Genomic DNA, 25,007 nt, shown 5'->3' on the forward strand with positions numbered 1-25,007 from the left:
CACTGTTTCCCCTGCATAATTTGTATCTTCTGTTGTTTGTGTGGGTTTCTTGCTCAAAGACAGATGAGAGAGAGATTCTTCTAAATATGAAAACATTTTTGTAAAGCCACAATCACATAAGGAAAAGCAGGCAAAGAATATTTTTAGTTGCCCTTTCTGTTTGTGCTACTAAGTTCTGCCATGATGGCATTTAAAGACCTCTTCAGGAAGGCAGCAGGGGCCTGAGCCAAAGCCCAGGTAATACCCTAGGGTGGACCTGCATTATATTTTCCTGGTATTAGACTGGACTCTGCACAATTAAATTTCTAAATTGCTAGGGGAGGGTATCCTCAGAAAATGACAGCAGTGATGATACTCTGAATGTAGCTGGATAGGAATGAGCCTCTCATACACTTAGTTACTTACGGATCTCTTGTGCCAACCACCCCACATGGGAGGTTTCATGCCCACATGCTTTTAGATTGTAAGAGGAAAGGGACCCATCAGCTTCTTTTATTTTACAATTTTTGTGAAAGAAGTTTTCACCTTTTTAGCCATATACATGCTTCCCCCATGCATCCTCCCAGTCAGTTACCTGTCATCTACTTTATGTTCCACTGTTATAATCCATTTCACCTGAAGATAGGATTGTGCCTTAAATTCTACATTCACTGGGAGACCAACTTGTTTTATTTAATTATACAGCTACACTGTCACTCAGAAAGAAATACAGAGATGCGAAGCATCTTATGTGTTCAAGGATCTCAAAGCTCTTACAAAGAGAAATGGAAACGCTGATGGTAAAAGTCAGTGTACTAAAAATAGTTGGCAATTGCTGATGTGGAACTTTCCTTAACTTTTATGCAGCCTTTGACACATCCACCGGTTTTATTAAGAGAATTAATTGGAGGCAGGACACTAAGATTGTTTCATCTTGTCATTGGAGCACTGACTGTCAAAGAGACTGATGCAGTAAATAAAGTGTTTGGGGTCATAGTGACCAATTTGTGTGAATTTGATCTAACAACAGCTCAGAGCATGACACTGGACACTTTTTACCAAAAAAAAAAAAAAGTCCACAATAGTTGGTTTTAAGACACTGAGTTTTCCTTCTTTCTTTCCTCATAACATTGCAGCACTTCATCCAGGAACTGTCAGGTCTGTATCTGTCTCAAATTTCCCCAAATAAGACTGTTCTGTCCCTAGTCACTCATGAAATCCATTAATGCTCCTTTTGATTCAGAAAATACAATGCTGCTTCCCTTTAAACAGGCAGAGGACAGAAGTACTGCAGGAGAGAGCTCACAATTACTCTTCATGCTATACACACATGATTTTTATTCTGCCCTGATCACTGTAAGATTGAAGTGCACCATTGGTATGGAAGAGGCCAGCGAGACCTGCACAGCCAGTCTGCCCAGACTCCACGTGGCCCCACCACTGGGGAAAGAAAGACTGCCACCAGGGCAGGACACGGACACAGAGAGAAGTCATTCCTTGGGACATGCTTTCTTAAGCCTCCAAGGGCAAGTTTAGCCAAAACATTCCCTACGTAATAATGATTTCAGGGCTAACCATCAGCAAAATCATCTTGCTGAATGCTCTAATACCTTCAGATAGGCTGTTCACCATATATACGGGTGTTTTAATGGGCATAGTTGTTTGACTCCTATTTGCCCACTTTCATTTCTTACTCCAATTATTCTTTGCCCCCACTGTTTTTGAGAATGGCTATTGAATCAAGTACGTTCAGAAATGTTAGTCCTCTTATGGTTTCACATGTGGCGTTTTTTTTAAGTAAAAGGAGCTAGTAGCCTTGCTTCGATATATAAATTCAGTATTTATCCTTCTGGTCTGCTCTCCCACATTTCTTGCTATCAGTCCAGCTTCTTGTTTCTGTCTTTTCATCTGTCACAGAAGAGAATATTCACTTAAAAAAAAAAAAAAGCAGACCCCGATATACATCCCACAGCATTTTAGAGCTGCTAAAAATAATAGTTGATGCAAGTAGTGCTTTAAAGTTAAAAGTACCAGTTGATGCAAGCAGTGCTTTGTAGGTTAAAAGCACTACACAGTCTCTGTTTTAGCTGAGGATAAACAGTTCTTACCATGGTGCAGATTAGTAATGAGGTGTCACTGGCAGAGACAGAAAAATTTGGGTCTCCAGAGTTTTATTCTAGCATGCTGTCCCCTGAACAGCATTGCTTCCAAAAGCAAATATTTGCCCTGAATAAAATGCTTATGCTTCCTATCTAAATAAAAAGCAGCCTTGAAATTTACAGTAATTAATATCACCTTTTGACAGCACGAAGGAAATACTTCTACAGCTGTCACATGTAAAGAGGGGACTTAAACCACTTGAGAGACTTGGCTTATTCATTTTTTCCAGGACAGTTGCTAATATGGTGGTTTAATGAAAGATGGGAGAAACAGAGGAGGACTCTTAACTTCAGCATTCAAATGTAATTATAATAGTTATCATGAAAATACACACAGACATTAAGTGACCTATGCTGAAAAGATTCCCATTTGGCTACTTAGGCTGTGGGAGGAGATTGTGGTCTACTTTTTTCATGAGTGCTAGGGTTGTCTCTGTAAAGTCTCTAGAATGGTACTAAAGCTAGTTTGCTCAACAGGGAGGAGCTGGCTGCATTAGAAGAGCTGCACGTGAACAGCTGAGTACTGAGACTGAAAAACACCAAGATGATTAAATTCCCAGAACTGACAAAGACAGTTATAGACCCCATCAACTTGATAAAACCAAAAGGACTTCTAGCTAGCAAGATTTCCTGTAACTGCAGTGCCGTTACCCACTAAGCCACCCACGAATACAAGTAGTAATGAGTTGAATCTGACCTTATCAGATGAAGGGGGAAGTGTTTCTTTGCAGGAAGTGAAGCAAAACTAAAGCAGAAAGTGTTTTTATTATTTTCACAGAGTATTTAGCTTTGAGACAATACTCCTTTGAGAAATATTGTTCAAAACCTAATGTGATGAAAGGCAAGATCTAGATCTAAGTTCTTGCCTTTCCAGCCACACCCTTTAATAATCTTTCCACACAATGTCATGTAACATTACAATTTCATGTATTCAGCATTAATCCCATGTTATCACATCCAGCTTTCATCCCACTGCCAGAAGTCCTTCTCACAAGAAGACTGCATTACGCCCTGGAAAGCAAGCCTGCTTCTGTACAGCGCAGCACTGGAACAAGGTATTTGGGGTTTCTCAAGACACCTAATCTTTTTCTTTCAGTCACTGACCCAGAAATTAAGGAAAGGGATAACTTCATCCCAAAGTGTCCTGGATCTCATATACTGTCTTACAGAGCAATCAAAAATCTGCAAAGTTGTTCCATCTCTTCTTTCTACCCTTTAATACATAACACTTAAGATAATGAAAGCACAAGGAGTGCTAGCAGGTTGATCCCAGTGGTTACTCCCACCTCTAGGAACACAAAAGTTAAATTTGCACAGGAATGGGCCACAACTTTCTTTTCCTGCTTCTAGAAGATGAGTTTTGGTGAACCCAACATCCTGGAAGAACAAAGCATCCTACTGATCAGCCATAATACTGCATAAATGAAGGCACTGAATACTAGTGAGCACCCCCTTAGCAACACATCCTATTAAAACCTTAGAAATGTCTTATTTTTAACCCAAGAGTAAATGCTCTCACAGGAAACAATTAAGGTGGGCAGGTACGTGGCAGACAGGGATATGGGAAGGTAAAGCTTTACCTGAGAGAGAGTTGACAGGTATCAGAAAAAGAAATTATCTGAAGTGGTTGGGAGGAGTCCCTGGAGAAGGGAAGAAGCTGCCCTATGGAAAGCCTGATGGAGTCCTGGGAAAGGGCCTGCTCACTCAGCAAAAGCTGATGGCATCCAAATGGCAAACAGCAGAACTCAGATGATCTGAGAACTGCTCTCATCTATGTCATGGACTTCCCAAGTCATGTTTTCTTTTTCTGCCTCCTGATATTCTCATTTTAGAATAGTAATAGTGACAACTTTCCACCTTTGTAAGTCCTCGTAATATCTACGGATGGTAATCACTTAAAAAGTGGTCAGTATTTTTAATTACTATAATACGCTCTCCTGTAACCCAGCTAGTCTCTCTCAAAAGCCAAACAATAATCTAGCTCAATTATTCATTTATTATGGCAGTACCTCATATTTTGTCAGCAATGCTGTTCAAAATTTCTTCTTTAGCTCTGCTCTCAACATACATCTTCATTGTTTATAGTTCCACATGAAGAACAAAAATCAAACCGCTCTTCAGTACATCAATTTTTTTAACACATTAAAAAGGTAGCATGACATATTGAGTTTTCAATAAATCTCCATCAAATTTAAACAAATGTAAAGAAGGACCTTCTTAAGCTTTTAACCAAAAAAATTCACCATAAACAGTAATGTAATCTGTGCAAGTAGCCACAACCTTGTCTATGCAATTGATATATTAGTCTGTATTACTTATTCAAGTAGCATCTGTTCCGTTTCCAGGCATTACAAGTATTGCCAGGAAGAGGTATCTCTTACTGCACATTTCTTTTCAGACTTGTTTCCTTACATCTGGGCTTCCTGAAACAATTTACTGGAGTACAAGGGCTGGAGAAAGTTAGAAGTAGGATACTAGTTTTAGTTCCACGCTAAAACCAACTTCTTGTCACTGGTGTAACAACAACAGAGCAATCGATTTCTTTTGTTTGGGGAATTTGATCAGCAAACTATTTATTTCAAACACATGATTCTCTTCAGAGATCATTTGCAAATTGCTTCTTTCCTCTGCCCTTGTCAGAAACAAATGTCAACATAATGCTGAAGTTCAGGACACAATATTCTACACCAGAAAAATAGTGTCAGAATTTGCACTTCAGGGACACACAGGGTTTAAAAGGCTAACACATAGTTTATAGATGACTCTTGGTAGCAGAAGGAAAATTGATTTTGTTTCCCTGCCATCTAGGTCTCACAAAACACATTTTCCAGTTTGTCATCTCATATACCTGGCTAGAAGAAGTAGTAATTTATTTTGAGCAGATATTGTGTACTATTAATTCTAAAAATATGAGGCAAAACAGAATAATCAGAGTTGTAAGATATTTACTTACCTTCTACAGTTGATGCACCCACATGAAAATGCTCTTGTTCAGGAATTATGGGCAGTATCTTTGTGGTCTGTGCAGTAAGTGGAATCTTTTGTTTGCTGGTTTTCCCTATTGAAAGTTAAAATAATTTTTATCCATATTATTAAACAATAAATACATCTGCAGAGTGTTAAACATTGAATCTGCAAGTTTTAAAATAATTGAGACCTATCTGAACACAAGACAGAGGTGGACAGCTAGTTTTTCAGTGGGATTTCAGTGCCTAGAGGTGCAGATACATGTCAGGAACTCCTGGGAGTACTAACCACATTTTGTATTCAACTTCCTCTTGATACTAGTGGGACTACAACGTGCTGATCCTAAGTCTCCTTGGGAAGCAGCTCGAAAGTAGGCAACTAAATTGCTCTTGGAAATTTTACTAGTAGTGAAAATACAAGAGCATGCAAATTTGGGGTTAACTAAGAGTCTCCTAAAATTCAAAAACCGACAGTTGGCCAGTTAAGCAGAAACTACTGAAATTTAGAGTATGACATTCCTGATTCATTTTCATATAAGGGCAGCCCAGATTGACACTTCGGAACAAGTGATGTGACCTCAGCTAACTTGTCTTTATAAATGCAATCAAAAAGTGGACTTTCAATTGTGGTAGTTAAGTAACTGAATATCAAAAGCAAAGTTAAAATAAAACTGGGGTAGTTTTAAAAAGAGCAATGGATCTTGTTTCACACTCAGGATGAACCTGGAGAGAATAGGAATGTAGGCTAATTAGCCCTTCAGAGCCTGTGTGTAACACTGTTCTGCATGCACACAAACTGAGCAGAGAAACGGCCCCTTGTGCATCAGTGCTCTATGGAAAGCATACAGGGGCTACGAAAAGCTCCCTAAAATTACCTGCATCCTATAGATTTTAACCTCCTTTCTGAAACATAAAAAAAGACCCAAAGTGGTAATAAGGCTTCACATTTTTCCCTGGAAATGTTGCATCTCAGAAACATGTAAGTCTATGTTAAATATTGAATACCGTGACAAGCTTTGCTTTTCCCGGCATTATTCATCTAAGTTGCAGAGGAAAAGACAACTATTCAGCTATGTCAGCAACTGAGAAGGATCAGAATCGAACAGGCGATGCCTCACTTGGCCAAGATTAAACAAATTTCTCCTTTCTTGGCTTTGCATCTATTTGCTGCTGTAGATGTCTCTTGCGTGTCCTCTTTGCTAAAAAGAAAATGTATTGCAGAATACAAGGAGGAGTGAGTCTGAATTCACTGGGATGCCAGCCCTGACACTACTGAGCCAGCATTTTCTATTTCCAACCTCTCAACTAACCTGAAGCTGTAGCAACACATCAAAGAGATGGCAGAATTTCGCCTATTTCCTCTAATCTTGCAGGAGAGGAACTATTATTTTAATAGGATAGCACAGAAAACAATACAGGAACTCAAATGACTACGAGAAAATTTGTCTTGTTGTTTCTTATGTGCAAATTACAGCTGTCAAACCCACTTATATCAAATGCTTTGGATGTCACAAAATCTAAACTGTCCAGAAAACAACTACAGGCCAGAAGCCCTGAGGTTTTATTCTCTGAGTCCTGCTTGTCACCATGATCCTACAATGTCCTTTCAGGATAAGTTATAAAATTACCATCCATCAGAATTAACTTCACATTACTGTGAGCCAGACAAGTGAGTCAGGGAATCCTGTATTTGTATCCTAAAATGTAATGAACCAAACTGTGACTCCATGAGCCAATGGAGTATCACTGAATATGAGAGATGTATACCATTTGAGCAATGTAGAACAAGGCATTATGTTTGAACTAAGGTTGCCCACACAGACTGTAGAGTAATAACATGATGATATCAACAATGTGATTCCCTGTCTGCACAGTCCCATTCTAGCATAGGAATGGGAGCAGGCCTTTTTTCAATAGACCTTATGCTGCTTTCAAAATAGGATAAAAATAAGCAAGGAATGTCATTCTTATGTTAGGAAAAGAAGGTCTAAATGGGAATTTATAGTGGTAGACTTCTAGTAATATAAATTCACATTTAAGTATAACTCATATAATTATATTAATGAAACTCCCAGTATGAAAAGACCCTGCTAGGCAGATTCAGTCTAGGTATTAAACACCCTGATTTATGCAACCTGTTTCCTGTGCAACTTTTTTTTTTTTTTAATAATGTAGGGTACAGTTCACACACACTGGCCTGCTCCCAACAAGTAATTCTGTGCCATGTCCCCAGGCTTATTGTTTTTAGGATACAGCTATATGAGAATAGCTATACTTAGTCAGTTACTAGTCGTGGAAAAGGTACTAAAGTGGTTTAGGGAAAGTGGGCCAAGGGAAAGGTGTAAGAGCAGGGTAAGTATAGCTGCCTTCCCTTTCTCTGGAACCGAGGCTGATTTAAGCAGTAAGCTGTGCATGATAGTTTAGCAGTTTCCATCTACGTTCTTTTAAAACATGGTGGGGAATACTATCTAGTCCTTCTAATTGCTAATATTAATTTATTAAGTTGTTCCAAAACCTCTTCTACTGCCTTTTCAATTTGAGAAAGCTCCTCAAAGGAATTCTTGCAATAAAAGTCTCTTATGTGGGAATCTCCCTAAGATTCTCTGTCATGAGCACAAAGCAAAGAATTTACTTTTCTTCTATGGATTATTTTCCATGCGCTACTACTATCAAGTCCTATTTGATACAAAAATGCTCTGTGTCTGGAAATACAGATCAGCCACCTAAAGAATACTTACTTCTTGCACTGAAGAAAAAGCACCCTGTACTCTTTTCCTTTTCTTGTGACTGCATTTAAGGGCAACTGTGTTTTGTCAATTCATACCATTCAAGGGACTGTTTTACATAAATGCAATGGCAGGAACAGATCCAAAGTCTACAAAACACACTCTGTACAGTCCATGCTCTAATGCATACTTTTTTGGGTTAAAAGCACAGACAACATTTAGTAAACATTTATGGCCAGAATGCCTTAAAGCTCCCCTATCCTCACTATATGTGCTTAATCCTTTGTAGTACCATGAATTTGGAAGGCTGTAATTTTAATCCTACCCTAGAGAACATACTATATATTTTTCTTTTCCTCTGGACACCGGACTTGATGGTAATGATTCATGGACATAGAGCCACTAACAGTATCACAAAACTAGCATTCCTGCTGTAAATTATGTTTTTGTAGGATCACAGTGATATTAAGACAATCATTTCATGAGTCTACCTAGGAAATCATTCTCATTCTCAAAGTATAGGTTTCCTTCTTTTTCTTCCCTTACCCTTTCTGATCTTCAAATAATCTTTTAGTAGTACCTGTACATCTTTTCATCTATATGAGATATTGTCACATCCTCTCAGATATATAGTTATTCAGTTATTACAGTATTTCCAGGGTGGTTGTATTGTCTTCAGTGGGTCTCAATGTTTTGTTTCAGGATTCCAAGCTATGCACTAATGATAGTGAAAGTATTATCAAGAGCTGTTGAAGAAGTCAGCTATAGCTATTTATAATCTATTATCACAGTAGCAAATCTTAAACTTAGCAACTGTGGAAAAAATAAACTCTTTTCATATGGTCTTGATTCCACTTTAAATTATATTGGTATAAATCGGGAAATTGACTGGATTGACTGGGATTATGGTGTGTGAAATCAAGGAATTTCATATTAAAATAAAACCCGTTATAGCATTTCATACAACTAAGCATCTTTCTGGGTTAAATGGATAGATTGAAGTGGGAGGAACATAGAAGTAAGAATGACAGACCAATATGGGATTCCTATTCTCTTCAGTAAAATCTAGTAAAACTAGATTTGAATTTCCATGAAACTCCATATAAAAAATGCCTTTGGATATACAACAATAAAAATGCCATTGTGAACATGCTGATAAAACAGATATGGTATTAGTGAAACTACTCAAGACAAAAGATGTCAGAAAGATAATTCCTTTCCTGCGGGATGAAAATAATGAGCTCATAAATACATCTTAGACGTAGCCAGTGCTTTAAAAGCAAGGAGCATAAATTGTACTCCCAGGAGAGTTCAGACAGAGGGGGAGCTATTCAGTCTTTCCTAGGCAAAATTGAAATGCCATGAGTTACTGAACTGTAGAGAGAAATTATTGAGTCTCCTCTTACTCCTAAAGAACCGACAGAACAAACAGGGAGGTACCCAAGCCTAGCCAAATTTAAAATAATTTTTTTCATTTGCTGGCTTTCTAGTTGTTCTTGTTTTGGAGGCAGGTTGGTTTGCCATTCAGAGCTATTATTTTATATGTCCATGTTAATCTTTCTAAAGATAGAGTACCCTTCATGAAACCAGAATCCGTGGAATTTATTAAAGCATATGAATCTTCCAGCAATATCAGTAACACTCAGAGCTACAGCTGCTAATTTCCCCTCACACAGAGATTTGTTACCATAATTTCTGGAACCAAAACTTTGAGTTTAGCCATGCCATTTAATTTATCTATGCGAAACATACTCCACTCTCAGAAGACCACATTTTAATTCCTATATGAGACTAGAAAATTGTATTTTGTGGGAATTTTTCCCTAGAAATAGGCTACAAAGTGCCAGCAGAGTCATTCTCTGAGTCCTGCTACAGCTATCCGTTCCATCCTTTGGTAGAAGATTTTGTCAAGAGTCATAAACACATAGCGCATACATACACATGTGTACATGTCTGTATACTTTTCATACACACATAAAGCACTCAGATGTGCCAAACCTCAGATGTGGCACACACATCATCAAAAATTAAAAGGAGTTAAAAAGCCCAAAGTCATTAAGGCAACACATTTGGAAGACTGGAAGAAGCATTCCCACATAATATACATAAGTCTTCTTGTAGGTTCATCGTCAGAATTATTTATTTATGATAAAAAAATGTTTCCATAACATAAGCCAGATCAAATTTGTATAGGATCAAGATAACTCTGAAACAAACCTGAAGCATCCTCTGACAGGAAAGACTTAAAAGGTCTTTCTTGACCTCCTCATGCCTCAAGATTTGTTAGGTTTTTGTTTTAGTTTTATACTTACCAGTATAGTTTATACTATACTAGTTTATACTTACCAGGAAAAGGATGAATTTTAGTAGCAGATATGGTTCTTCTTGCATGTCTAGAACTCTTTCTTCTTAAAATAGTAGAAACTGCTGCTACTCTGTGTTTACAATCTGTTTTAAACAAAATGCGTTATCCTCAACTATAGAATTACATACGGCACTGATTAGTTGGAAAGGTGGTAAACATCTTATTCTTAAACTGTTAAACACCTTCCATGAAAAAACAGGAAGTTTTTGAAATAAGGTGATGAGGAAAACCTAGGGCCAGATGTTTTATATTTTCCTGAATGAAATTTTCTGGAGATTCCACTCAGGTTTGCCCCTTTCAAATTATTTCCTCCTCTATGCTGTATAACTTGATCAAATTTTGGAAGCTTATCAAAGAAGTACATGTTCCAGAACAGGTTCAGACTCACACTGCTGACAGTGGAATAGCAGGGATGGAGTGTACTGGCATCCTAGGAAGCTGACAGATTCTTTGCAAGTGTGAGATGTTCATCTTTGGAAGCACAGTTTGAGATCAAACTCTACACCACCCAGACAGAGAAAGATAGAGTTGGGTTGAACAACTCTGACTGTCCTCAGCACGCAGTTCATAAACTCCTCAGTTTTTCCATCCTTCTGCTGCTCTCTTAATACTGCGCTCTTGGTGGGGTTACTGCAGCTGATTGTGCAGCTGTTATGGTTAGCCCTGTTCTACAATGACAGCAGTTCAGGGCTCAGCCAGCTTCTGATGACAGGCTTACTCTGATTCTACATAACAGAATTGATTTTTATCTTTTTCTTTTGAGAACACTAGAAAACTTCATCTTTAAAAAATTCATTAAATTAGCATTCTTTAGATCATGATTTTTTTATGAATAGCCAGCAGAAATCTAATGCGCTGAAGCCCTATGCATGCACTGTAGCAGTTAATGTCAAAGAAAGCTCTGGAACTGGTCGTAAGACAAGAGTGGAAGGGAAAAGGCAAAAGGACTAATTTCTAATTTAGCTCCTTTGTCATGGATCAGTAGTAACCTCCACCAAGTTTATTTGGATATTTTATTTTATGCACTCATGGAAATAACTTCATTAATGTTTCAGAGATTCTCAGTGTCTGCCTAGCAGAATGTCTTGGAAGGTCTCAAGAGGAAACGAATAATTCTGTATTTCTTAGCAACTTTCAGCAGTGTTCAGAAATTAAGAGAAAAACTGCTAACTGAATTATGACTGTAAACATTCTTAGCAGCTGTTTTAGGCACATAGTAATATTTTGCTGTGTCCTTTGGGCAGCACTGAAAAAAGCAGTATGTAGGCTTGCAATTAAAGGTGGCATCGTAATATATACACATAAGGAATACAACCCTTAAATCTGATATTTGTGTCTTGTCTTTTTGTCAGTAACACATTGATGTTTGTAATGCTATATATTGTAAATTTAACTAATAAAAAAGCTATTCCTCTATAAACAGAAAATGTATTGTAGAAGCAAATGAGTAATTAGAGGCCTCAAAAGGGCACCTTTTCCTCCCTGCTTGTGTCCATGACAATTCTGAAAAACCTGCATTTAATAGAAAACTGATGGTTAAGAATAAAAGCAGTAAATCATTAATCATCACTACTAATAGTTCTGCATTAAAAATGGGATGTTATGACTCAAAGCATAGAAAATCATACTCATGACTTTTATAGGTAGCTTTGAATTTACAAATAAAAGTCCTTTAAATTAGAGCATTTAGTAGCCCACTTATAAAGACCTAATTTACACTTTCTGGGATTTTTAAATACATAAAATAGGTCTCAGAATTTGGGTCTAGCAATAAGTAAAAGATCATGTATTTTAACCAAGATAATCTCATAAGGAGTTTCTCTAATCATTGGGGGGGGACGACAGATTTGCCATTTTAAGCAACTATTTTGTTTATTCATTAAAAATATATGCATAAAATATTTACATTATGTAAAAAAATCACAGAAACATTTTGTGTGTGGGCACTCTTCTTCCTTCTGTTCAGTTATGATTAAAGCTAGATTCCTATTACTCTTTTGTTACAAAAGTGCCTGTGGCTACATTAAGAATGATCAGGGGAATGGATCTGGCTTATCATTTTTTTATTACCCCTGTGACCAAGGTCTCCATTCAGCAGCTCTGGACTACAAGGGGAATGGACATCTGCATGGTAATAGCAACTAAATGCTGATTCTCTCGAAGCATGCTGCCCACTCAGGGCTAACACTGGCAGAAAGTCTCAGGAAATAGCTGTGAAAAGCATCTAAGAGCTATTATCTCAGGTAACAGGTTAAGTAACGCTCTTTTCACACTGATGAAAGGGAGCGTGTTCCCTGTACCACCTACCTCTGACTTGGGATGAAAAACAAAGACCAGCAGCTGACAAGCGGTCAATTTTCTGCATTGTTTTTGTGCAGAGTTTATCTTGATTGCTCACAAGTCTCCTGCTCAGGGTACTCCTACACTTCTATTCTTGCTTTCTTCATTGTATATTGCTAGAAGAAATACCGTAAATCCTGATTTCAGCCTGTATCCCAAGTGAATTGCATAGAAAGAGCCTGTCTTGGCTGGTGAAGGCATTCTGTATAAACCATTGTTTCAGTCTCTGGCCCAAGGACAAGTTCTTTCATAGCAAAGTTTTAATCACTTGGAACAGTCAATAGTGCTGATTCAGAAATCACAGAACTATTTTCTTTGCTGAAATAACAGCAAAGAGAAGAAATATTATCTGGGCTTAATTCAGCTCTGGGGTTAAGAAGGCACAGCTTGATTGACTTGTACAGGATTACACCACCACTGAATTTAGATAACCAGTTTTCAGGACAGACAGCTGAGTGCATATCTCCTCATATCTATCCTGTAATTTTTCTTGACCATGACCTAGATGAATCATCTTCAGGAAGGAAAGGGTATTTCAGTCTGCTTATATTAGTCATTGGCATTTCTGCTCAAGACCTTCAACAAGGTTCAACTGTAATTGTTTTATCTACTGGAATCAGTCTGAAACCAGAAGTTCATACCACTAAGGATCATAGGCCACCAAGCATCTGTCAAAAAAACCCAAATTTCATTCACCATCAACAAGCTTGGATTTGCATCCACAATTCAGAGGTGAGATGCGATAGTATCAATCATTTGAGTATTTCAGTCCCTCTATAAGAAGCTTTTACTATATTACAATTAAAATATTGGTGTCTGAACCACATTAATAATCAACAGCTTTATTGTAAATTAATATATTTTTCATTGCATAGAAATCTAAATTCATGCAGATTAACTTTTTGTTACTTACAGTTTTGTTCATGTTCTTGGACTATTTTGTAGATGACGACTGAAATAGTAAACACAAAAACTACTGGAATCATAGTGAGCCAGATGATCTTCGTCATACACATTGGATCTGTCCACAAAATGTAGAAGAGAGAAAATGAAGCAGGAAATCACTGGCAGAAAAAAGCATAACAATCTATCTTGGTAGGTTTTTGGGCCATGCCTGTCCCCACAGATGAAAATTTAAAACAAAATCGAAGATTATGCCTTTTTCTTTCAGCCTTCTTTGTTGTTTGAAATTAAGTTTCCTATATAGAATTTAGCTTCATTGTCACCTGTATCTATCTCCCCATGTCTGAAATAATTATGCGTAGCTAAGTGAATGAAAACTTTTCCTATTTGTATAAATTGTTATATGCAACTCAGCCAGGAGGAAAATGCTTCAAAGATCAACATTTATATTTAAGGTAGAACAAGGGTAATACATATCCCCTCTTTATCTGGGTGGAGCACAAAAGGAATTGGTCCACTGTCTAACATTGTCCTGTACTGGCATGCTCAACCTGCTGGTCCATCTTCACATATGGGAGAAGGTAAGATTCTACATATAGAAATTTTCTTATCAAAAAGTGAGGAAATGCCACCAAAAGGACCCCTCTGGGGACTTCTTTCAACCAAAGCTTCCTTGGGGGAGAATCAGTGTGGGACTGGGTGTAGGAGGTTAGGCTGCTCTTTCAGAGATAGCAGCTGCTGCAGAAATGCACCCACATTCCACAGGGAATTAGTTCAGTAACTAGTACAAGCCAGGACTATATACCACAGAGAAAGGATGTGAGGAAGTTTCCTCCCTGGTTGTTTGAAAAACCTTTCAAACTTCTTTGCCAGCTGCATGTTAATGCATACCTTAGCATTGTCAAATAACTATTTTACAAAACAACTATATTACTATGACTCATATAAAACCAAATTACAAACTATAGCCAAACCACTGTTTTCCTTTCCTTGACTTAGAATAGCATAATTAGACCTGCCTTGTGTATCTTCTCCATTGAGAAGTCATGAGGTAACTGCCAATAACCCCGCAGCTCTTTGAGGTAAGCACAGCTCGTTCCCTCCTTATTCAGGACTAAAAATATCTTTTATACAGTCATTTAGGCTCCTTTCAAACAGAGTACTCTAGCCCATCTTGTAGTGACTTGTAATGACTTGCATATTAACCTTGCCTACTCAGACTTGAGCACCTCTTTAGCTTTGTTTTGAAGTAAATAGAAAAAAGATGCATTGTTAATCTGTTAATTCAAGGTAACTACTTCCCAGGCAAATCACCATTAGCAAAGGGTGGTTAACCCATAGTTTTGACACAAGTTAGCAGGGCAAGTTACATACAAACTATACTCCTCTCATAGCTAGACCTACTTATTTAAATATAAACTAAGCTGCACTCTCTTCTCTAGGATTTTACCTGGACTTATTTAACATAGGTTTAGCCAACTCCAAAACACATATTTTTTTCCAGCGAAAGGTACATCATAAACTGCATTTGCCATACAAAACTAAATGAATGTAATAATTCAGCAATTCCCAGATGGCAAGTGTTGCATATAGACATGCTGGAAGCCCTGACCATGGTCAGGCAATCAGCCAAAAAACTCCTGCAGCACAAAGACAAATTTAAAAAGCTGACAGGCTGTCCTCTGGGAAAACTAAGCCTAGTTCAGCTGAAGATTTCTCTTTTAAGTGTGCTGTAGTAAGGCTATATAGTAGGATATTGCAGTACGACATTAAGAAAAGTCAAATCTGTCTCCTGGTTCTTCTGTCACTGAAGTTAATAGGAATTTTTTAATTTACCTCCAAGACAACAGGGTTATGCCATTGTCAGGGAGGGGAGAGGAAAAAAGTAATTCCAGCTTTTGTCATACATGCAATTTGTGAGTCTGTCACCGGTAACAAAAAAATGTGCAGACACTTACTTTGCTGTGTTGCTTCTAGGGAAAAAAAACCCACAGCTAAACCTGCTTTAAATCACTATAAAACCTGTCAGTTGCCTACTAAACATAGTCTCTTACTAAGGGATGATCAAAATTGTATTCTTTTCTTGTGAAATACTTAAATACTTTCAAAAGGTTGCTGAAAGCAGAGAACTACCTACTGGAGATTTTTTACAAGATTCATATTGTTTCTGGTTTGATTTCTGTTCTGACTCTCCTTTGTAACTTACATTCCACGTAAGACTTCAGTTGCAGTGAAATATTTATACAGTCATTTTGGTCTTCCATCATTGCCACCATACAGGAATGATTTAGGTATTCTTTGGCTGCATTTCTTCCTCCAACTATAGAATTGCTGATGTGGATTTCCAGCAGGTAGTAAGTATTATGCTCTACTTCTTCTTTCTTGGAAACCGTAGTGAAATTTAAATATTTATAAAAATAAATAACATCTTTTGTTTTCACTTCAAGTGAGCCTTTTGCTTTTGGAACTAAAAAGTAAAACAAAACTGTTATATAATATGGTAGAAAAGAGACAACTCTCAGAAAGAACAATAAAATAAGTTCTCTGTCTCATTAGCAGAAACATACAGTAGGCTTTCACATTATTGACTATGATAAAATGGACAAAAGAATACCATGTAAAGTTATTCTGAACAGATCTGAAGAGTATTGATTACCTATACAAAATATATTTGCCCTGCAAATTATAGCCCCTTTTTTGCTTTACTACAAGCTTCAGAGCTTTTCAGTTTTTTGTTGTTACCTTTGGTAACAGACAAAAGTCAGGCTTTGAAAAAAATAAAAACCAAGTAAAAGCCATATGATGATAGAGATTTGAAGTGTACATCTAGTCTATCTGCTATCAGTTGCAGAAGGTCCTTGTTTCACTTCAAACCACACAAGCTGTGAGACTTGCACAATGTTAACAAGAAACATAAGTAGGTGAGACATTGTCAAAAATATTAGCATTGTATAGGTACAACTGAAAACAGAGTTTGTCCACATATTTTTTGTTTCATTATTTTCCATACTTGTTAAAACAGCTATTTTGTAATAAGAAAATAATACATTTGGAAAAGAACTGCATTTCTTATATTCCGAACTTGGCCTGTTGCCCTGTTGCTGACAATGTTAGGAAAGCAAAATTCAGAGGCATCCTCTTCCCCAAAAGTTTCCAGATGCTTTGCAATTGTATATGGCACAGAAAGAATATGTGGCTACTGTTCTGAAAAGATGTGGATGTTGCTGAACTCTTCTCTGTATTGCTGTGCCAATCCTTATATCAAGTGGTGCCTTCTATGAAACATGCAAGGCCATTCCTGATACTACACAGTTGTGGGTATCATAGACTACAGGCACAAAAATGGTTATTTCTTGTATAGCTGCCATCTGAATAGTTACCATCCTTGAATTAGTTCTTCAGATACTTGCTCACAACCTATCTTCATATAATATCAGCAATCAGCATGTAGAATTCCGCAATGACGTTTAAAAGCAAATTCAGCATGAAAACTGATCAGAAATTACAACTCCTTAAAATAAATGAAATCTTTTAGAAAATTTAGCAAGATTAAAAGAATAAAGATGGGGATATAATAGCATTCATAAAAGCCAGGTGGCAGAGGTCAAATTTGCAACAGAAATATTCCAAGTGTGGCTGGTGTATAAGGCACTCTTTCTCAATACAAAGCCCCCTGAAGATAATGACACCCACCCACACATGATTTTATACAAGATTCTCAAAGGAATCAGCATTTTGCTACTGACATGTTTCACTGACAGCCAGGAAGGAATGCCACTGAGAATCTGGCATAAAACCTGCATTTTCTAGCCACGCAAAGACAAGCTAAAACAAACATTGTTCATAGATTTTCAAAGACTATAGAGAAACAGTAGCATATTATAATTTTCTTTTAACTACCAAATGAAAACATGTCTTTTATGTTGTAATTTACTACTTCAAAATGAAGTAGTTCTCTTCCCCTACTTACTTTTTTTAGCCACTGACCCTGGTCCTTGATCAGCATTCACATCTCTCTTGGATTCACACTCTGTGTGTTTAGTATGGGACTGTTGTTCCCTGCTGGAGGACTGGCAAATACATGGAATATTTTGGAAATTGGAATGGTTTACAATGGCCTTCAGTAAAATAGTCTGGTTTTCTCTTCTTTGTTGCCATGATCTTTTGCAAGAATTGTTAAAAGTACAAAGTGGAAAAGTGGTGTTATCTGATGAACAGGTATCCACGCATGACACAATTACAGTGTTAGCTGCAAAAAAAAAAAAAAAGTACTATATTAACAAGACAGTCATGTAGGACACATGGACAAATACATACATGGAAGCATCATGTAACAGATACTTTAACCATCTTACAATGAAATGCACTTTCTTTCTTGAGGGTTATGGCAGCATATTGAATGCATCAACAAGTGACAGAAAGCAAGCACAGAGTCTTACCACAACCTCAATCCTGTATTTTATTGCTGAATTGTATGAAATCTCTTGTAATAGTAACTTGAATTTGCAGTGGTGTCTAGTCACATTCCTGTTTCATAGCTGCTCCAATTTGATTGTACTTGAAAAGAAGATGAAAGCACTCATGTTTGGGAGGGGGAACTTAGCCCTGGAACCATGCAGTTGCAACAATGCACCAGTGTAATTATGTTGTAAAATAGCTATAATCAGGACAAAAACTTTCTTTCCAATCATATTGAAACCACACAGTGAAAACACACTGAAATGCTGCTGAATCCTCCAACCACACCCTTCACGTTCTCTTATAGTCAGTCAACGAATACAAATCTTAATTTTGACCACTGGTTTTGGTATTCATAGTCAAATTTCAGTATCAAATTACTGTAGCTAGAGTACATTAATGCAGTTCTGGCAAGTAGCAAAAAACACATAGAATTAATTATTAATGACTGTTATTTTAGCTGTCTTCCACATTAAAGTAGGGCTTTATTTTACAAATCGTGCATTTTTACTTGAGTTAACTTTGAACTATTGTGCTGGTTTTGGCTGGGATAGGGTTAACTTTCTTCATAGCAGCTAGTATGGGGCTGTGTTTTGGATTTGGGCTGGAAACAATGTTGATAAAGCAGGGATGTTTTAGTTACTGCTGAGCAGTGCTTACACAGAGTCAAGGCCTTTTCTGCTTTTCACAGGGCCCTACCAGCGAGTGGGCTGGGGGTGCACGGGAAGTTGGGAGGGGACACAGCCGGGACAGCTGACCCCAACTGACCAAAGGGATATTCCGTACCATATGGTGTCGTGCTCAGTATATAAAGCTGGGGGAGGAAGAAGGAAAGGGGAGACATTCGGAGTAATGGCGTTTGTCTTCCTGAGCAACTGTTACGCGTGATAGAGCCCTGCTTCCCTGCAGATAGCTGAACACCTGCCTGCCGACGGGAAGTGGGGAATGAATTCCTTCTTTTGCTTTGCTTGTGTGCGCAGCTTTTGCTCTACCTATTAAACTGTTTTTATCTCAGCCCACGAGTTTTCTCACTTTTACTCTTCTGATTCTCTCCCCCATCCCACCTTGAGGGGAGTGAGCGAGCATGTCGTGGTTTAGTCCCAGCCGGACTAATCACCACACAGCCGCTCACTCACTCCCCTTCCTCAGCTGGACGGGAGAGAGAAAATATGAGGAAAGGCTCGTAGGTCGAGATAAGGACATAGGGAGATCACTCACCAATTACCATCATGGGCAAAATAGACTTGACTTGGGGAAATTAGTTTAATTTATTACCAGTCAAAATCAGAGTAGGATAATGAGAACTAAAACCAAATCTTAAAAAAACAACACCTTCCCCCCACCCCTCCCTTCTTCCCAGGCTCAACTTCACTCCCGATTTTTCTACCTCTTCCCCCCAAGTGGCACAGGGGGACGGGGAATGGGGGTTGAGGTCAGTTCATCACACGTTGTTTCTGCTGCTCCTTCCTCCTCACGCTCTTCCCCTGCTCCAGCGTGGGGTCCCTCCCACGGGAGACAGTTCTCCACTAAATTCTCCAACGTGGGTCCTTCCCACGGGCTGCAGTTCTTCACGAACTGCTGCAGCGTGGGTCCGTTCCACGGGGTGCAGTCCTTCAGGAACAGACTGCTCCAGTGTGGGTCCCCCGCGGGATCGCAAGTCCTGCCAGCAAACCTGCTCCAGTGTGGGCTCCTCTCTCCACGGCTCCACAGGTCCTGCCAGGAGCCTGCTCCAGCGTGGGCTTCCCACAGGGTCACAGCCTCCTTTGGGCATCCACCTGCTCTGGCGTGGGGTCCTCCACGGGCTGCAGGTGGATATCTGCTCCACCGTGGACCTCCATGGGCTGCAGGGACACAGCCTGCCTCACCACGGTCTTCACCACGGGCTGCAGGGGAATCTCTGCTCCGGCGCCTGGAGCACCTCCTCCCCTCCTTCTTCACTGACCTTGGTGTCTGCAGAGTTGTTTCTCTCACATATTCTCACTCCTCTCTTCTCCGGCTGCCGTTTCCCAGTTTTTCCCCCCCTTCTTAAATATGTTATCACAGAGGTGCTACCACTGTTGCTGATTAGCTTGGCCTTAGCCAGTGGCAGGTCCGTCTTGGAGCCAGCTGGCATTGGCTCTATCAGACATAGGGGAAGTTTCTAGCAGCTTCTCACAGAAGCCACCCCTGTAGCCCCCCCGCTACCAAAACGCTGCCACACAAACCCAGTACAAAGTGGCTGTGTGGCGCTTAGTTGCCAGCTGGGCTTAAACCACGACAACTATTTTTTCAACACGAAAAAAAATTTAGGAATAAAAAACTTCTGGAACCCCAACATGAAATATGTATTTATGAATACAAATAACCACTTCCTGGAGTTGATGCAGCACTAACCTATAGTTTTGCAGCTGAGCTTCCCATTCTAATAGTACCCTTGCATCTCTATGAAGAGGAAATTTTGCATCTAACTCCCATTATGAGTAATTGGTGCAATATGTTCATAAATCCTTATGTATAGAGAGAAAAACATAGCCTTTAATTGCTCCAGTGCTCAGCCACAATCTGACAGCTTCAACAGGCCACCTGTGCTCTCATTGCAGCAGGCTGACCTCAGAAACAGTTCAGTGAAGGATTTCAGACAGGGTACAGAAATAAAATCCAAAATCCAATGCCAAAGTCAATTATCTTCACTTTACTAACACTACATCAGAGAGTCATAAACTCCTTATAAAACATAATAAATTGAAATGGAAAATACACATCCTATGCAGGTAAGAAAATAATTCATTTTAATACAAAAAGGAAAAATGTCCAACAAAATTTAGGGCTTGATCTTTCCCTGAGGCAAGTCAAAATATTTTCCTCGAAATGCCTATGATCTGACCCATGCAACCTGGAGTGGAGTGGGCTCTTGAGGTCAAATTCTTCCAGCTGAAGGAGGCTTTTTGTGCAGAGCTTCTCTGTGGAGATGAGCCAGGAGCAGAAATTGAATGCTTATTCTGCTCTCAGCAAGGCGTGCCTGCATCTGGGCAACCAGTCTAAAAACACTGCTACAGCTCTCAAGGTCAACTAACAGTAATTCCTTACCATACCCCTTTCACCACGAAATTTGTATGCGGAGTCGGGAATCTGCTGACTGTGTTGTGGCAGCAGTCTACGTACAGCACTATGAAGTCCATTCTGGACTTCACACATGGCTAAACAAGCTCCAGAGCTGCCTGTGAGCCACACTGTAGATATGTAAAAGGCCTGTTACCTGAGTGGAAAAAGTTTGAATGCTGCCCTGTTAGGGAGGGTGCTTACCATCCTCCTGAAAGATCTCTACTGAGAAAGCCATCTAAGTGACAGTCTAGCACCAGTAAACTTTATTTGCTTCCAACTCACAGGACTGTGAGCTTTCTAGGGAGAGATATATATAGTTGAACACTGTAAGTAGGGCTGCAAAAAGACTAGACTTTCCCAGTGGATTACATGGCAGACAGAGAGCCGTACCCACAAGAGGCTTGCTCCTTACCGCGGGACTGGGAAGCACCCTCCCAAAGGTAAACATGACAGGAAATGTGGAAAGGTTTTTGTAAAATCTGAACGCAGATGGCCTGAAGAATTAAGAGGATCACTGAGCTGAAACCATGCAAAGTATCTCTAGGAAACTGTTTTATATTTAAAGATCTGTAACCTGCATGCTTAATGTTAGGAAATTCTGTGATTATGAAATTCTTTTATTAAGCCTCTATTCACGGTGTGTTTTCCATAGAAAATCCAGTTCCATTAAAATGAAATTATGCACAGAGAAGATCTGAATTTGTAAAAAATTGCTTCCTATTAAGAAAATCATAAATATTTCATTTTGGATTGGATTGGCTTTTTTTTTCATTTGATCTGTGGTATTCTGTTTTGAATCAATTCAGCAGTATATAAAATTGCATCTTTTATCACTTCCTTACGGAAATGATAGTCGTCACATAATATTGCAGAGATACAAGGCCTACAGTACAAGTTGGGGAATACACAACTGAGAGATTAAAGGAGATACACTCCATCAAGCAGCTGGACCTGGAGGACAGGACTGGGATTGAGAGCATCAGACTGCAAAATGACAACCTCCTGCTCTAAAGCAATGTAGTTTAAAGGTTCGATGACTCATAACCAAACAAGTGGGTTACTTTACAAATACAAAGGAAACATTTCACTTTTGGCAATGCTGAACTGTATTCTTTTGATAAATTTTTAAAGGCTTGGTTTTTTGCAAATTGATTTCCCGCTAAATTTCTGTTTCATGAGAAATTTCCATTTTTATTCCCACTCTGGAATGAAAATAAATGCTAGAACTTCCCCTGTGATAAAACATGCAAGTTTCACTTACTTCTATCTGTATACTTCACTTGCCTGCCATTTCAGAAGTCATATTAAAAACCTGAAGTACCCACAACGTTAATGTCATCTTAAAAAAGCCTGTGGAATTAGGAAGTCTCTGCCACTCATTTAGGAACCCCTCACAGAGGAAGATATAGTGACTGTGTTTCACATCTCAAAGATTTCCAACAACAAATCTGTGTTGTGGGGCTTCATGAGGTAACCAGCAATTTGAAACATCTACAGCAAAGTAATTCTGCACATTTCAGGTTTGCCACAACATCTGAAATAAAACCAGTTTCCAACAGAAGGTTTTCAATGAACCCAAATTCCCTGGAATTTTCAAAATAAATACTTCAACATATTTACTTTCTCATGTAATTTGGACATTGTTATACAGTCTGTTATATAGTCACAGAGTTTTTAGAACATCCAAAATATGACAATGATTCTAATTTTCCAAATACAATTCTGTGCTGTATTCTGCTCATATACTTCACAATCTTATTTTAGAGACGTTGTGATGAAGATTGTGGGTAGATATCAGAATCGCAGTGATCATGCTATCACAGCATAAAGCATCTCCAATAAGAGTAATCTAGGAACGTTATCATGGAAAAATGCAACTACTCTTTGATGTTTGACAGTAAGTTCAATGTTTTCTTCTGGTAATAGTCATGTCATTGTTTATTGGCATAGTCTGTGCTAGCAAATACTTTGATTACTTCTGCATGGAGGTAAAACATTAATTATTCCAACGTCTTAAACTGACTCATCAATTTTATGATATTTGAAACTTACAACAGCTTACCGGGTTTGTTTGTTTATAAACTATAAAAATCTATAAATTATATTCTAGTTACTGTCATGTTTATTCTTTGTGGTTAATGAAAATAGAAATGTAAATATAACTAACCCAATCTGGAAATATTTTGACATTAATTTTTTTCCAGAAAATTATGCTTTATAAATAATTTATTTCATGATGCTTATAACATTTATCTATTCAAAAGCTTACTTAGGAATGGATGTGACAAAACTATTTTAATATTAATTTATTTATAGATTTTTAAGAAAGCACTGAATGCATAACTTACATGCATATATTTTGCATTCATCCTAAATCCACTACTGACCTTTAGGAACACCAAGATGTATTTGGGATTTACGTTAAAAGATCTGCTTCACTCAGTTACACCTATTCCGCTCTACTTTTTCTCAGGTTACCACTGCATATCTCTTTCACAGACAGCATCTAATACCAGATAGTAATTGTACAAAGTTTTATAGGCATTTAAGTATAGAAACTTAAAGGAAGTTATTTTTTAAGACATGAGTACCTGCTATAAAAGAACATACATATTTTAACTACTGTCTTAATGATGAAGATAGTGAAAGTACAGTTGCATGGAAATAGTTACGAAAATTATTGCAGTGTACATAAATGAATGACAAACTTCTTTCAAATTACCACATACAATTAACTCTGTTGGTTAAAAATCTAACAAAAAAAATCTATATGCTTTGCAAAGTCCATAATAATACAGCATCCTAACCATCGCTTTTAGGAGAGCACGTGCCAACTTTTCAGTTGCAATCAGACTTTAGAATAAATAAAAGGCTATTTTAAAAGCTGATCACTCACCTTCATGGATTTTAAAAAATTCAGGCAAACATAAAATAAACATGGTAATTATTCCTAGTACTAATCTGAAGAGTTCTGATTTTCTCAAAAGCAAGCACATGTCACTGAAGCATTCCCATCTAGCATAGTGGTGGTAACTTCCTTCCTGGTTTAGCTTTTAACTTAGTGAAGACTTTATGCAAAATAACGTCTATTCATTTCCTTTTTCTAATATGACTTCATTTTACTTCTCAGTACTTTAAGTTGTAGAGAGCTAAATTCTGTTCTTACATTGGCATAGATGAAGATTATTCAAATGAATACACTGAAGATAAAACTCATGTACCACGATAAAAATAAGAAAAAAATTATGCATAGAAACTACTTTCTTCATTTGGGGTAGTTTTGTTTTAGGAACATCACCCCCTAATGGCCACTTTCATATACCTTCTAAACAGTAAAAATCATCTTTGTGAAGGAATTTTGTTCTCATTTGGCCAAGAAGATTTTTAAAAAGTGAGTCAGGGCCTCATTATAAAAATGAGTCAGAACCACATGAGTCAGATATGGAGATTTTATTGTTGTATTAATATACATATGCATTGGGGCCGGGGGGAAGGTAATTTTATGTTATACAGAATCTTCAAGACTTTCATAGACTATTAATTTGATCATTACAGCTTCAAGTTTCTGATCTGTCAAATAAGCGATGTATTAAGTCCAATGTGTGAGATGTTCATATATTATTGTTTCTGTATTCTTAGTGTTGCCAATCTGTAGAGTGTCTTCAGTGTGCGTGTTACTATCTTTTACACCACAAGAAAACTGGATAGAGCCATTACTATTTCTAGACATTGTAGTCACAATTTTTCAGCTAAACTTTCCAGTTTAAAAAGTTAAGTTTTTCATTCTGACAACCACCATGATATTCCATAAATTCTTTTTACAGATGAGACTGCAAAGAACATTTCTGAAAAGTTCTGAATAAAAGTACTCTAAGTAATGCATATGTAAACCCAAACAATTTTACTCAAATATAGAGTATATACAGTATGAAAGATTTAATTAATTCAGAAAGCTGTCTTCTGATATAGTATTAATTATTGAGTACTGCCAAAATGCAGCAATGCTGTTGAAGTTAAAATAAGAAATGTC

At 37.9% G+C, this 25,007-nt stretch overlaps 1 protein-coding gene across 1 annotated transcript; it reads right to left on the bottom strand.

Annotated features, from left to right (window-relative positions):
• Window positions 1-1,813: 1,813 nt before the first annotated feature.
• On the bottom strand, window positions 1,814-23,973 carry TMEM156 (transmembrane protein 156). The gene is made up of 7 exons (XM_059817915.1): window positions 23,874-23,973; window positions 17,409-17,687; window positions 15,645-15,905; window positions 13,449-13,556; window positions 10,177-10,278; window positions 5,092-5,196; window positions 1,814-1,887 (listed from the first exon to the last, which is right to left on the bottom strand). The coding sequence occupies exons 1-7, from the start codon at window positions 23,971-23,973 to the stop codon at window positions 1,814-1,816; spliced, it is 1,029 nt and encodes a 342-aa protein (XP_059673898.1).
• Between the last annotated feature and the right edge of the window lie 1,034 nt (window positions 23,974-25,007).

Source organism: Gavia stellata, chromosome 5 (assembly GCF_030936135.1).
Source record: "Gavia stellata isolate bGavSte3 chromosome 5, bGavSte3.hap2, whole genome shotgun sequence".
Classification (NCBI taxonomy): Eukaryota; Metazoa; Chordata; class Aves; order Gaviiformes; family Gaviidae; genus Gavia; species Gavia stellata.

What these genes read in the sequence shown, in the direction of transcription:
- TMEM156 (XM_059817915.1), bottom strand. Translation starts at nt 23,973, where the DNA reads ATGTGCTTGCTTTTGAGAAAATCAGAACTCTTCAGATTAGTACTAGGA. An exon ending in ATTTTTTAAAATCCATGAAG is followed by an intron (nt 17,688 to 23,873) that starts GTGAGTGATCAG and finishes TTTTTTTTGCAG; the next exon opens with CTAACACTGTAATTGTGTCA. An exon ending in ACTGAAGTCTTACGTGGAAT is followed by an intron (nt 13,557 to 15,644) that starts GTAAGTTACAAA and finishes TTTTGTGGACAG; the next exon opens with ATCCAATGTGTATGACGAAG.